This window comes from Oculina patagonica, chromosome 5 (assembly GCF_052425735.1).
Source record: "Oculina patagonica isolate OP01 chromosome 5, crgOcupat, whole genome shotgun sequence".
Classification (NCBI taxonomy): domain Eukaryota; kingdom Metazoa; phylum Cnidaria; class Anthozoa; order Scleractinia; family Oculinidae; genus Oculina; species Oculina patagonica.
Window position 1 is genome coordinate 6,545,676 of NC_135762.1, and position 14,843 is coordinate 6,560,518.

Below are 14,843 nucleotides of genomic sequence, written 5' to 3' on the forward strand. Positions count from 1 at the left end.
CTTGATAGAACTCTTGCTACAAAGTGGACCGTTTCTTGCCTACTGACCGAAACATCGTCTCGATTTCATGTTACTGTGACGTTATAAAGAAGACTCGATTGCGCGCGAGACCGCGCGAGCAGTCTCGTTCCTCGAAAGAGTAGAAAAACCGAACGACCTGGCGGGAAATAATTATAAAATTCTGTGAACGAAGTCTTTTTCGCAGTTGTTTGTTGAATCTCTAATAGACTGTGTTTTCGGATAAGGGGGACAGAGCAATTTAATTGCACCCCGCCCATTTCCTCGAATTTCGTCGCCTTCCGTGGGTTCCAACCGTAGCAAGTTAAGACTAACGACTTTTTTTCACCTCACCTTCCCTTCTGATCACCCACAAGGTTGTTTTCTTTTGAGTGCTGCATACAGTTAGACTTCATTAATTAGTTATGAAGTTATGTTGAACTTTCAAAACATCCGTTTATTTTGTAGATATAAGCCAATATAGCTCTTACAAAAATAAGAAAAAAACTCTATTCTTCAGAATTGTCAAGAATTGTGTAGTCAAACTTTCATTTAAGATTTCCTTAGAATAGCGGGATCATTATTAAACATCAGATAAATAACACCAGGTGAAGACAGTAAGGGTCAAGACATTCATAGAAAAGTAGGTTTCCCAATTAGCTATCCCACAGATCCGTATAAATTTATTGACCAATCATGTTTCGTTATCATGCGGTGTACCGCTGTCGCTTAGTGATATAGACCTTTCAGTTTCTCAACCAAACATTCTTGCAACATAAAATAGTTTTCATGTCTGTTCTGTTTTTCGCTGCGCATGAAATGGATTTTAAAGTCGGCAAAAGAAACATGCCGCAAGCTTGGGGTAGCTGCACTTTACCGAAAGTGAGTAATAATTGTCAATGTATTAGAATGTTTAGCTAACTTTTTCTGCTTATTCTGTTTTACGACTAGAAATTAAAACATCAATTATAATTTGCATAGCAACGTGTAAGTTTTGCACCAAGGCACACAATTTCTGCTGGAACGAACCGTAAAAAGAGTGTACAGTTTTTACACTGAATTTGATAAAAGCAGTTTTACAGGAAAAAAAAACTGGGAAAGGCAAAGTACCTTGGAATACACAAAAGAGAAGCAATACAACAGGAAGTGTGTAATCGGCAGCTAAAACTATTCAGAAATATTTCTGTAAACGAGCCGGGAAAAGACGAATGCCTCGCGCGTCAATGTTTTTTTTCCGGCATGGAATGTGTGTCCGAGAGCTCGAGACAGGAACGGGCCAAGGTTGTGAAATGAATGATCCATCGGGCATTTTTAAAACACTTTACTAAGGTATCCTTCACCTCAGTCCTCCTTCAGTGCTCATGACAGTTAAGTGTTCAACACGGAAAAAAGAATAGCACAATCCGCTCAGTAGACCACCTTTCCATACTGTTTCTGCGCGAGAACGCAACTTCCGGTCTGTGATGCATTGCCAACCAACCGGCCAGACGTGGTTGTCACTTCCGCTTATCAGCACAACCGAGTTATGACTTCAACAATGGCGCCGCGTCAAATTTTTAATGAGGGCTTCCCGAATCCTATGCACGCTTGGGGCGAAGACCAAGTGCTACAAGTAATAAGACTAACACGTTAAATCATTCTGGTGAGCGTGATCGCAGTTATTTTACTACCAGCGTTTTGTTTCATTTTCTGCAGCTTGACGAATCTGTTGTAACGCCTGGCTTTGCATATAACCTCGCGAGGTATTTTCCTTCGGGAACCCATCATGATAAAGAGAAGTGTATAGAGCTCATGGAAAAGATTGGAGTTTCATCGGACCCTGCAACGTGGTATTCAACAGGTACGATTCTCTTTAGAGCAATAGTTTTTGAGTGTCAAAGAGAATTAGTGGATTAATTTGTTGTTATTATTTTTCGCACACAGGAACACGCGCGCGAACACCGACAAGGCCTCGAAGCGTGCCTCTCCGGAGCGCCCGTCTCCCCAACAACGTCAAACACAGCTACACGAAAAACCCGGAGCTGTTCTACATGACCACAAATAAAAGGGAATTTGGAGGAAACTTTGGCCCTCCAGCGGGAAATGCGAGGTAAAGTGAATCTCAATTGAATTTTGTATATCCCCGTCGCGCTTAGCAACGGAATGTGAACCGCAAATTTGAATACGGGACAAGCTCATTGCTCTTTCTCTTTATACACAGGCCAAGTACTTCGAAGATCTTCCCAAGCAGAGACAACAGGAATTTATCAACATACCAGACTGACTTTAACGATAAAAACGTAAGGAAAGCCGGTGCAATTCGCATAGGAAGCGCTTTTGGTAACAGAAGAAACAATCCCCACCCCTCCGAGGTAAGGACTTGTAATTTATTAGCAGGGATTATAATTTTTGTAGAATAAATAAAATGCACGAACATTGTTTTTGCTTCCTACACGTTATTTGATCTTTTAATTTTCATTCTAAAAAGAAATTATAGTCCTCAAAGGTGTACGTGTAGCGTGCAAACAGTTAGCTATAAACTTTGACACGGAAACTAGAGGTCTGGCTGCGATGGCCGAGTGGTTAAGGCGTTGGACTTGAAATCCAATGGGGTCTCCCCGCGCAGGTTCGAATCCTGCTCGCAGCGATTGTAATTTTTTTCTCGCAGAGTCATGTTTGGGATTTTACAAGGCTTTTTCAGTTAACTTAGTTTGTGGTATTTATAATTTATTAAGGTGTTTATTTTTTTGGGCTATTTATAACTCAATTTTAGCTTTTGAGCAAAAACACCTGCCTGTCTTTATTAAGACTGTCACCTATTTATATTTGAAAATTAATAAACACAGAAAAATGTTCTCTTAACAGAACAGAAATAAATATTTTATAATCATAAAATAAAGAATAAGAAAGAAAGAATAATTTGAAACAATGATAAATTCGAAAAATTTCCACAATTTTTTAAAGCTTTATTTTTGAATATTTTAGAAGAACTAATTATTTTTATCTTGATTGTAATAATATCAATATATTGGCGAAAACACCTGCCTGTCCTTTAGACTTTCACCTATTTATATTTGAAAAATAAACACAGCAAAATGTTCTCTTAGGCCATCCCAATAAAATGTTTCGTTTCCCATCGCCCCGTCTCTTGTGATGATGGGTCCGTCGGTCGGGCAAAAAAAAAAAAGAATAAACACTTTAAGGGGTCTGGATTCATTTAAGAAGCCAGGAGATGCAGAAACGAAAGATTTTGTTTCAGTCGATCACGCTGATAATGTTGGAACAATCGTTAATACCCTTGGTACGAAACAGCCTTTGTAAAATTTAGTATTGATGTCAATTAAAGACAAGGACATTACATCATACCAATTGTTGTTAATAAAACAAGATTGTGTGCTTCCAAATTAAAGTACTTGCTTCTTTGACTAGTGAAACTGGATTTTTTTTTTTTACATTTCGAAAAAAATGGGTCGGTCGGGCGATGGGAAACGAAACATTTTATTGGGATAGCCTTAACAGAAATAAATATTTTATAATCATCAAAAAGAATAAGAAAGAAAGAATAAATTCAAGAGAATAAATTCCAAAAATTTCCACATTTTTTTATTGGTTTATTTCTATTGGTGGAAATAGTTATTATATTTAAGAAGAATTATTTTTCTCAATTATTTTTATGTTGATTATAATTAATCTATAGGCATTCATGATCTGGAAATTCCCAAGTCGTCTTCCGTCAGTTGACTTGGAAGAGATAAACCCAGAGACATGGCAAGAGGTGGCACAAGACCAGATAAAATCTACATATCAGAGTGATTTTACTGGAATTCCACAAGGTAAGGCTATTGAAAAAAAAATTAGATAAACACTGTATTGTTCTATTAACATTCAAAGTGGCTGGTTTTAATATTCAATTTTATCTTCCTGGTGGGCGGCTCTCATATGCAAAGGGGCAGGGATGTTTCCCGGGGGGGGGGGACTCGCATATGAAAGTGACGGGGATGCTCGTCGTCTCGCTTAGGGGTGTAAATTTCAGACGTTTGGTCTCGCTTAGGGTGTTCCGGGAAAAAACGCCAATATTTTAAGCCATAATGGTCTCGTTTAGGGTTACACACGAAGAAATATACAAATATAAACTCCATTCTTAGTTTTTTGGTATCTTTTAGGGGTCAAGAAAAGCTTGAGCCACACCCAGATTGGTCTCTTTTAGGGGTTCTTTTCAAAATTTCCGACGAGCATCCCCGTCCGTTTCATATGGGAGTCCCCCCCCCCCCGGGGGATGTTTGTCAGAAAATTGTTTCTGATCCCGCAAGAGATAATTTTTCATGCCTTATTGGTCTAGATCACCAGTACAGTATGACGGTACTTTTAAGTTTTTTATGTAATTACTCTAAAGGAGACCTTGATGGCTAAAAATAAAATATTGGCATTCTGTCCTGAACACCCTTAAAGTAAGACCAAACTACCGTTACTTCATTTTCAACCAGTGAAGTGAGACAACTTAACGAGTATCGCTGTCTCTTAATTCACATGGGAAACCCCCCCCCCCTTCCCTGGGATTTAAATGTTTTGGTGTAACTTGACTCATAGACAATTTAGCCATTGATTATTGATCATGAGCTCTGAAAATAATTGTAAGCTTAATTAAATTTAACAGAGGGGTGTTGAATGGTAAATGCGAGACTTTGTGAGACAGTGAGACTGATATCTTTTCTGCATGTCCGAAACCTTTTTAGCCTTGCAAAAGAAATTGAGACTCCGAGAAGGAATCAAAAAGTAATTCGAGATGACATGACCCCTGAAATTTGTCTAAATTTCTGCGAGACTCGTCTTTTTTGAAGGACCATTAACCACCCCTGCTTAGGTCTTGCTTAATTGCCAGTGAGCTCTCTATTTGTCTTGGATGGGCAAAACATGAAACCCAAGGATATTTTAAGTTCAGTATTATTACCCTCTAAAGTGGAGGTTACTATAATTAGCAGAGGTTTTAAAATAACAAGCCAGTGAATTAAGCTGATGGCAAAAGCTTGATAAAGGAAAAAAGTTTAACATGTAAAATCTGTAACATTAGTGCAGAAATTTTAGATCCAAATTTTAGTATACAATGAGAACAAACAAAAAACACTGTATTCATTGCTTTGGTACCATCTATAATAATTTATATACCACAACAAAATAACAGGCTTCTTTTATCACTTCTTTTCCCATTTCATTCATTATTTACTAAGTTCCAAAAGTGTATTTAAATAACAAAAATATTATTATTGCTACTTGCAGGGGTAAATATTTCCACAGTGTTTGAAGGAGATCTTGTTCCCACACTGTATAAACCACCACACACCCTAGACTCCACAACACGGTACACTTATCAGACACCCGCTGTTAAAAGCGAGTTGGCTGGTAACCTTACTCGCTTTGGGTGCAACAAGAACAAGTACAAACCAGCTGTAGGTGCAGGTATGTCAGACAAAAAACTGGTTTGTCTGCTTTGCAAATTAATATTCAAACTGATTTTTTGTATAAGAAGTTACCTTAATAGTTTTATCAATTTCAAAATTACACAAAGTATAGAATTAAAATGAAGACCAGTAGGTTGTTGTAGCTGCATGCTGTCAACCAAAAAAATAAGGGGTGTCAAATGGAAAATTTGAGACTTTGCAAGACGGATATCTTTTCTGGAAGAGAATTGGAGACTCTGAGAAGGTGCCCCAGAAAATTCTGAGATGACAAGACCACTGAAATTTGGCAAAAATTAGGCAACCTGCATGTTTTGAATGATCATTAACCACCCCTTAAATAGTGGACCAGTCTGTGCAAAGGGCTATGCAGCTACCTATAGCTCTCTGCACACATTGCATGCCTACACTGGACTGGTTGATTTTCATTTTAACAGACACAGAGGGTCTATTATAGGGGGTCATTTAGACCACAGAACACCATATTTTTTTCTTCCTACACTGTCATAAATTTCTTGTCTGTAAACTGCCAGATAATGAAGAATCTGCCCGCACTGACGCTAAAACTCGGTGCGATCTGCCAGAGTATAATAGACCCTCATAACACTGTCTCGCAGGTCAGATATGCATGTCTAGAAGACTGGTCATACTTGTAGTAGTACTTGTAGTGATTGTTTTCTTTTAATTAGTTCCTACAGTTTCATACAATTCTCCTCAAATGCACCTCTACGGAAGGACACATTACTCCAGAGACTATTTCGACAAATCTGCTGTTCTAAAGGTCAGTTGTGATAAACACATAAGTTCCTTTTACAATGGCTACATATAGTCTTTTTTTTCTGTGAATGAGTTAAGTAGACACTTGGATTTGAACTCCCACCATGTTTTATTTTAAAGCCAAAACTCAAGAGTTATTGTCCTTTTTATTGCCCTTCCTATGCAGACTTTATATTTAAACTTTGAGAAATTTTGTTTATTATGCTACAATGGCTTAGTCACCTCTTTATAAAGGGAAATTAAAATGACAAGTTTGCTCTTTAATTAAGAGGTGCATGTATTAATAACCCTATCCAACCGGGGGGTGGGGGGGGGAAGTACATGTACCCACGCCAACTTTTTTAAGATTAAACTGAACACTGCCAAACTATGCGAGTTTATCTAAAATTTATTTGGAAATAATTTGGTAGGATAGGTTGTTGTGTCGGGACCTTGACATTTTGTGTTTCTTTAAATGAAAATTAACTTTAATGCAATTATTTTCGCCTTACATTTCACTATGGTTAGACTTTAGTTAGCTTCTAAGGTAGCTTGCAGTCAGCCTGACTTTATTGAGATTTGGGATTTCTGGCTTGCATGGCTTGTGAGTCATATGAGCCATACTGGTTGGCCTGGATAACACATTGGTTGGCATAAATAGCACTCCAGTTGGCCTTCGGTTAGCTTAGGTAGCTTGCAATTAGCCTCTGTACTAGGATTTTGGATTTCTGGTTAGCATGGCCTGCATATTGTCCACACTCGTTAACTATAAGGATCATGCTTTGAATTTCACTACATTCAGGTTTTAACTTTCACACCTGCAATGCATGGACAAAAGCAAATAGTCAGCAGTCTAATGTAAAATACTTAATTGTGACCTTGAGTTTGATCTTTTATTATATAGGAAGGATCTAAAAAGTTTAACTACGGCTCAATTCCAGCTCTGGATGAGTATCTGAAAACTGCGAAGCCACATGGTAAGAGACTGTTTTAGTTGTAATTGATGCTTTTTAGTGTGCCGCATAATAGCCATGTTAACTAATGTCCTGGTAAAAATTGTCACAAACAAGCACAGTGCATGACGAGCCCTGAGAACATCTGCGTAGGGTCCAGGCTACCTCTTGTTGCTATCTACTAGATATATTCGGTTGTGTACCATAATTGGCACAATAAGAAGAAATGACAAATTCTGATTGTTTTCATGTCATAACGGATATTTTTTATCCATCTCTTGCAGAAAGGGAAAGTTTATTACGAAAATTACAGCATATATCTGCAAAAGGCAAACAAGAGAACCGTGATCCAGAGTGGCTTTCACAATGGACGGGGCCTGCATAAATCTGTGGCAGAAAATAAGTCACAAAAAACATTGGAAATTTCTGATATCACAAAGGAGTTAATATATTCCAATGCAATGATCATCCAACTAAATTTGTACCCACTACAAAGTTGTAAAGGATGTGGGGTAAATTAATTTATTCCTAAGAATTCTGCTAGGTCAGAAGTAATATTGAATACCAGTGACCTTTTCTTTTTTCTACAGACAATGGAAAATTGAAACCTTTTGATTGTTATTATAATCAAGAGCAGACGACTTTAGACAATGACACTTAATGCAAGCTATTGAGTTCACTCTGCTGTTAATCTTGGATTGCCATGGGGAATTTTTTTAAAGAAATCTGATAATCTGTTAATGACAGGAGTGTAAATTTTAGACAATATTATTGAATAAAAATGTAAGATATTTAATGTTCAGTTATTTACACAGGATGTGATAACATATAAATGTTGTACATAATGTTGTTTAACTGACTACAAAACTGTGTCTTTGCAACATTAGCTAATAAATGTGTGACTAAGTATGCTTGTTGTTTAAAATAACTAATTAAAAACACAAGCAAGCTACAATTCTGAAACTGCCAACTGAACTGTCAATGTAAAATAATTATTTGCTTGGTACAATCAGTGAACTGATTAAAACTAAATAAAAGATATTTTTCACTGCAATCTGAAACACTTTTTCTTCCATTCATAAAGTGCTAATTATAGCAATAAAATCAAGTCAAGTATTACATCAAGTGAGTTGATTTCAATGATGTGTAAAAAATTAAAATGTATATTAACTTTCAGTAGTTTAACCTACAACCTTATCATTGAAAAATACATTTGACACTTAATGGGTATGTATGAAGGCAATACCCAACAGAACACAGTCACATACCGTAGAATTCCGGTTATAAGCCCTGGGCTTATACAACTTCGTAAGGGGTTTTGGGTGGGCTTATAAGCGGAGGGGCTTATATCCGGGAGGGCTTATAAGCGGAATGAAAAAAAAAAACGTTTTAAAACGAGCCATGGGAGTGTTGATGACAATACGTTTTAAAGTTAAAAACGCATAATAAAGCAACATTTAGCCCTGTTCAGTACTGTCATCTGGCAGAGGGGGGCTTATATCCGGGGGGGCTTATAACCGGATGTATTTTTTTGTTTCCAGGATGATGGGCGTATAACCGGGGGGGGGGGGGCTTATAACCGGAATTCTACGGTATATCCTGGGTCAGAGTCAGGATGTTACATGCTTTCCCTGGAAAATTTAATGGTTGAAATTATTGGAAAGGAGATTTGAGCATTTTGATGCCTACTTGCTAACTAGTAATGATTGTCTTTTTACAGTAAACAGGAATTTTATTTGATTGGTTGGCCTTAAAAAAAGCTTCAAGCTTTTGCATGGGCATTTGCTTTACATAAAAATCCCACACAATGTATACATATTAATAATTTTATCAGTTTTTTCAACTGCAATATTACCTTGTCTTGATCTGCATGTTTTTAATTAAGTGTCGTTGGATTTGGAGTTACTGGAATTTAACAGATTTCCAGAACTTTCCAGGACCGGTCGTCTTTTTCCAGGACTTTCCAGCCCTGGAAAGTGCCACAATAAAATTCCAGGACTTTCCAAGTTTTCCAGGACCCATAAATTATTACTAACCCTGTAATGATGATTTTAACTGGTAATGTTGTAAAAGTTCTGCAGTCAAGAGTAATAATAGCATATGGTAAAATATTGTTCATGACTTACTAACAAGATCACTTATCACTAACGAGATTTCTGTTTCTTTGCTGTTGTTTCACCATTTTGCACACAAGGTATCATCATTCTCCCTGTGACCACCATACAGAGCAAGGGAATAAGTACCCAGACACCAGATGGAAGAATATATATTAAAACTGTTTCCTTCCAATCAACAAAGCTCACAAAGTTATGCCCTCCACACAAACCACTGGAGACCAGGAAATATAACACTGTCTTGGAAGAGGTCATTGTAGATACCATAAAGGCAAGCAGCACTGACAGACGAGCTTTTCCACTGATATGCTTAAAATAAAATGAACATATACAGGAATGAACAACATCACATATCATGAATAGGCAAAAAGGTATGAAATGAAAGGAATAAAAATCACATCATCATTACAACAAGTAAACAAAAAATATAATGTAGAGCACAATTAAGTAAACCACTATATAGAAGAATTATTAATACATGGTTGCGCGGAGATATGAAATTTATCTTCGAGTGTGAGATATTGGTTTTGAACACGAGAAGATAAATTTCATTATCCAAGCAACCATGTATTATTCTGTTTATTATATAAACCTAGCTGCCCTATGCATGCCACACAGGCATGATGGGCAGTAAGTAAGTATATAAACCTACTAATTACTATGTTTTTGACGATTTTCCGAAGATTCCCGACCATTTCCCAAAGATTTTCAAAATGTTGTCCAAAGGTCGTACGAATGATTCCAAACATTTTCCAAACTTTTCCAAAATTTCCAAAGATTGCAGAGGAAGATCCGAAAATGTTTTGACTTAATATCGATAAACTTTGGCTCATTGAGCATTGAAACATGGCAAACTATATGAGCTGATTGGTCAAAAATGATATCACACATGTGTAGATATCATTTTTTATCCACATATGTGTGATACCATTTTTATCGATTAGCTACCACTCGCTATACCATTGCAGTTATGTTAACACCCAAGGTCATGAAAAAGATGCTCATCATGGTAAGATAATAAAAGTAAAAATACTCTTATTTGGTTGTTACAAAGTTAATATGCATGATGCTGCCAGATAATTTATGAATTTTGTTGCATTCTAATTTTCTTACACAAGTGCAAAAAATAGGAAATGACCACAAGCATTACCGGTGATCTGTAAAGCCATTGAATAAGGGCTGTTTTATTCCACTACATTTTTTTTGTTGTTCACTTCCACAAATGATACAACAGTTTGTGATACACTGTACCACTTTACTTGTCTCGGGAGGAATCACAGGTATCCCAAGCTCTATGGGAGATATATAGACCATGTGACCTTTGTTTAGCATTGTGTGAGTATTGTAAAATGAACGTAACGGCCGCTGTTATGTAACAGTGAAATTGGGAAAAAATGATTCTGAGCTACAACCCCCGGCGGGGGGGGGGGGGGGGGGTACTCCCTATAATGGCCTATACGGGGAGGCTCCGCCCAAAAGGGGTACCTTTTTCAGGCTTAAGGTATATGAAAGGGTAGGGATTTTCCAAGTTTTGGTAAACGAAAGGGTATTGAAATCTGTCGTTTAGGTATTGAAAAGGGCCTTTAATTAAAATATTTCGAACAGACGCAATTTACGGCTGTATTATTTTAATGTATTAAGCGCTACGTGAAAATGACAAGAAAACGTCGTGTTCTAAGTCTATGCCAGGTCTTTCAGGTATATGAAAGGGGTACACTCACACAATGCTAAACAAAGGTCACACAGTCTATATATCTCCCATAGAGCTTGGGGTACCTAGGGAGGAAGCAATCTGCATTAAAATTAACTACACTACACAACTACATAAGCTACAGCAGGCCTGTAGCCTGGCTTTTCTGATAACTGAAGCAATTGTGAAGCGCTGATAGCATGAGCTACTAGCAGGTCAAATTTCAGAATCAAGAAGTCTGGAAATACCATTTTCAGGCAATATCAGAAAAGAAAGACTATATTAACTTTCTTACTAACTAAGTAACGTATAGCCTCTTACAAAAACATGAAAAAAATTGAAAAATTTAATTATTTTTTCCAAGGCAAGTGCCCCAGTTTGCCTGTTGCTAGTTACAGCCCTGTACAGCATGTTCTGCAACTCACCATTATTATTGTGACAATGTTAATAAACACCTCAACCAAGTTCATCCTAAAAGAATGACAAAATGAATTTCATTATAAAAATCATTAGATAATGATTTTTGAAATGTGCATTTCCAGGAAATATCCATACCGTATTTACTGGAGTAAGCACGGGCCCTTATTAAATTTTTCGAGCCTCAAGTGTGGCGTTTATTCGAGGGTAGCACTTATTTAAAACTTGGCCGCCAAACAGAATCTTATCTTTACAGTAATTGACAGTAGCGTCTTTTGGTTGTCAGTATTTGTCTCTTGCTGAAGAGAGAAGTGGCGCTAGGTGTCCTGGCAAAGTTCGCGGTATTCACAACATTTACAGAACTACGTATTGTTAGAATGTTGGATAGAAAAACTAATGGGCGAGCCGTAAAACAATAACTTTGAACTGCAAAACATCGCTTTTGCTGGAAAGAAATGTCTAAGTTTGTTTTAGAGTTGCTTTCTAGGACTTGCAGTGCTGTTTTTAGGTAAACGGAATTCATTGAATAAGCGCCGCATTGGGACTGCGGTGCTTATTCAGGGGGGGGGGGCTAATTAACTTTTGGTCCAAATGTGGCGCTTATTTTGTAGCCAGACATGTCACAAAAACCTTGATTTACTGGCCAGTTTAAACTGTCTGTGACGCAGGTTACTCAAGCTTAAGAGTTTGCAAAATTCTGAAGGGGGAGGGTGGATTCAAGAGCCAAAGCATAAAGCTAAACTGGAATTTCCAGAGGAATGGGGGCTCAAGTCAAATCAATTCCAGTGAGTGGGTATGAATATTTTCTAGAACACATCAGACAAAATGTGATTATAGTCAAGTAACAGCACATAATTATACTGGCTGACAGTTTGGCCTTTTTTGACTTGATATTCACGTACAAGCTTTGTCCAACAACAAATGCATCTTTCATATCTTTGTATGATGGATCAACTTTGATATAAATGTTGTCTGAAACAAACAAAAAAAACATGAAATTAGATGAAAATTGATAAGCAGTAGATACTGTCGATTGCATCTACCTGTGAACGCACGCACTGAAAACATGTTTTCAAATGACATCAAACGTCAGCGTTTCAGGTGTCAAACTGTGAAGTTTAGCCGACCGAAACGCGAACTTTTGCACTCAAAATACTCACCATAAACACTGACTACGGGCGAAACTTTACACTAGAAATGATTCAAGTGAACCTGTGTATGCATATCGACACAGATCAGCATCAGTTTCTCAGAAGAAGTTTCTATATCTAATCTTTCCGCCATTTCGAAACCGGAATGTGTTGAATTTTCGGCACGAAAGTTGCCGTTACGAACTGCTAAACTTCAAAGTTTGACACCTGAAACGCTGACATTTGACATCATTTGAAAACATGTTTTCAGCGCGTGCGTTCACAGGTAGATGCAATCGACAGTAAGGCATTTGCAGAACTTGCTACAATCTTCTTGTGACAAAAATTAATTAACTCCTGCGCGCAGGGTCCTGTTATACAAATATCAGTGGTAGGTGTGGAATAGCAATGCTGCAAATAATTTTTTTCATTTGAAAAGACATATATGTCCTACTAAGACACCATCTTGGTCGGACAAAACAAAATTGTTGTTGGACAACACCAAAAACAAAAGGTTAAACTTTATTTCATTGTTGGCTTGCTGTAAAATGACTTACGATCAAAAAATTGTCCAGACGTCATGTCCGACCACTCTTGGGATTTTGTCAGACATGAGCAATTTTTGGTCAGCCAATGTCCGATGACCGACTGTTATTTGCAGCCCTGGAACAGGGCTCTAAACTACCTGCTTCCCAATGCTGTTTCCTCTTGGCACCTTTGTTAGTGACTCGTGCCTCTTTCCATTGTTTCGGTTGCAATATAATATCAATGTTGCACATTTTTTTTCCGATTTCTTACACTTGTAGTGAGCCTTCTGGTAAACGATGATGATCTGAGGTACCACTTCCAGTTCATCTTTACAGTGTGAAAACATCATCTGTTCACCAAGCAGTCTGTAACATTATTTTAGGTAAAATTTTGGGCATAGAAAATCAGGGGCAAATCCAGGGGGAGTGGATTGGGTGGCCAGCCTCCTTCTCCCCCCTACCCCCCCCCCCAAAAAAAAATAATAATAATAATAAATAAAAAGGTATAAATAAGCACATTAAAATTAAAAAAAAAATACGGACAATGACAATGAATAAGGTGTGAAAACTGTTGATAATTTTAATGAAAAATATTTGCTTTGAAAATCCCACTGAAGTGATTTTACATAAAGCTACCTTTGTAAACACAGTTTTGATGTCTCATATTATGCACCTATCAATGGTTTGCCCCAGGATGGGGGGTGGGCAACCCCAGGGGAATTTGACATTTTTTGGAATCCAGAGTTGAATTCCCCACCCCTGGGCACCTAGCAAATGTCAAATTTCACATATTTCCTCTTAAATTTCTAACCCAGCAGACCATTTTACATGCCAAAATCCCTTCCCTGGGAGAGCTTCTCGATGTCAAATTCCCGTGGGTTGCCCGCCCCCCCCCCATCCTGGGGCAAACCATTGATAGGTGCATTAATTTTGTTGGCTTTACGAAAAAAATAGCCATTGTGTTTTGCAATGAAACTGGTCGAAACTCAACAATCGTGGACAAAACTGACTCAAAACTAGTTGAGTCATGTGAGTTAAATTAATGCAACACAACATAAGGAAAGGCCTTTTAGTCGTACTTTACTGTTTATGTAAAATTTATACTTACATGGTGTAAAAAGGTAGTTCCATTTTCCACCGGGTAGTGTATGAGGTCGCAAAAGCACAAACAAAGCGTCGATCGTGCACACAATACTTGAAAGAGCGAGCCAAACTGCAACCCAAAATGGAAGATTTCGCACCGTTGAACGCACCGCCATCTTTATAGATGACGGACCCTCGGTGGAATCTTGTTCCTTTTTGGGTTTCTTCTTCCTCGTTTGTTCGTTCTGCAAGCGCTCTAACTTGCGAAGAAAAACAGGCCTCGTCGTATCAGTGATAGGCCCGACGTCTTCACCAAAAGCCTTTAGTTGGCGACGCAATTCGGCGTCCGAAATACTGTAGTAGCTTGTAGTAGACGCCATTTTCTCCACTGTACCAGGCGAGGCTACATTGGGAGTACTAACGCGTGACTTTCCCGCCACAGCGCGGCGACAGCCGTTTTTCAGGTTTTTTGTGTCGTCACGCAACTCTGCGGAGAAACCCCGAAAAAGATACGAAGAACGAAAAAGAAAGTTTGTATACCCCAGTCAATAGCTTGATTGTAGTTTGTTACGGTATTAATGTACGCAACAGACGCAACTTAGATTATTTGTCGACAAGGGCCAATCTTGGAAAAAATATAGGTCTGCAACGCGTACATGTCTGGGCTTTAATTTCTGCATTGCTTACAGAGCAGCACGTGAAGTGCTGTCGAAGAGTATTACTCAAACGATGTCTATTTTTTAT

At 37.9% G+C, this 14,843-nt stretch overlaps 2 protein-coding genes, 1 long non-coding RNA gene and 1 other non-coding gene across 5 annotated transcripts in view; 3 read left to right on the forward strand and 1 right to left on the reverse strand.

The window, feature by feature from the left end:
• The window catches only part of LOC144654002 (uncharacterized), a 74,064-nt gene that overhangs the window by 9,766 nt on the left and 49,455 nt on the right, over window positions 1-14,843 (forward strand). The gene's annotated exons all lie outside the window — the stretch shown is intronic.
• LOC144655195 (uncharacterized) lies at window positions 755-8,192 on the forward strand. Of its 2 annotated transcripts, none has more exons than XM_078515411.1 (9): window positions 755-879; window positions 1,693-1,837; window positions 1,921-2,086; window positions 2,198-2,348; window positions 3,674-3,809; window positions 5,251-5,430; window positions 6,119-6,210; window positions 7,090-7,162; window positions 7,423-8,192. In XM_078515411.1, the coding sequence occupies exons 1-9, from the start codon at window positions 787-789 to the stop codon at window positions 7,521-7,523; spliced, it is 1,137 nt and encodes a 378-aa protein (XP_078371537.1). In that variant the 5' UTR covers window positions 755-786; the 3' UTR covers window positions 7,524-8,192. The 2 variants fall into 2 exon arrangements, with proteins under 2 accessions (XP_078371537.1, XP_078371538.1); XM_078515412.1 differs by lacking the exon at window positions 755-879 and adding an exon at window positions 1,490-1,609.
• Trnas-uga (transfer RNA serine (anticodon UGA)) lies at window positions 2,542-2,623 on the forward strand. Its single transcript has one exon. It is a non-coding gene; the product is annotated as a tRNA-Ser (tRNA).
• Window positions 7,373-14,531, reverse strand: LOC144655196 (uncharacterized). Its single transcript, XM_078515413.1, has 4 exons — window positions 14,125-14,531; window positions 12,262-12,331; window positions 11,368-11,413; window positions 7,373-9,561 (listed from the first exon to the last, which is right to left on the reverse strand). The coding sequence occupies exons 1-4, from the start codon at window positions 14,477-14,479 to the stop codon at window positions 9,283-9,285; spliced, it is 750 nt and encodes a 249-aa protein (XP_078371539.1). The 5' UTR covers window positions 14,480-14,531; the 3' UTR covers window positions 7,373-9,282.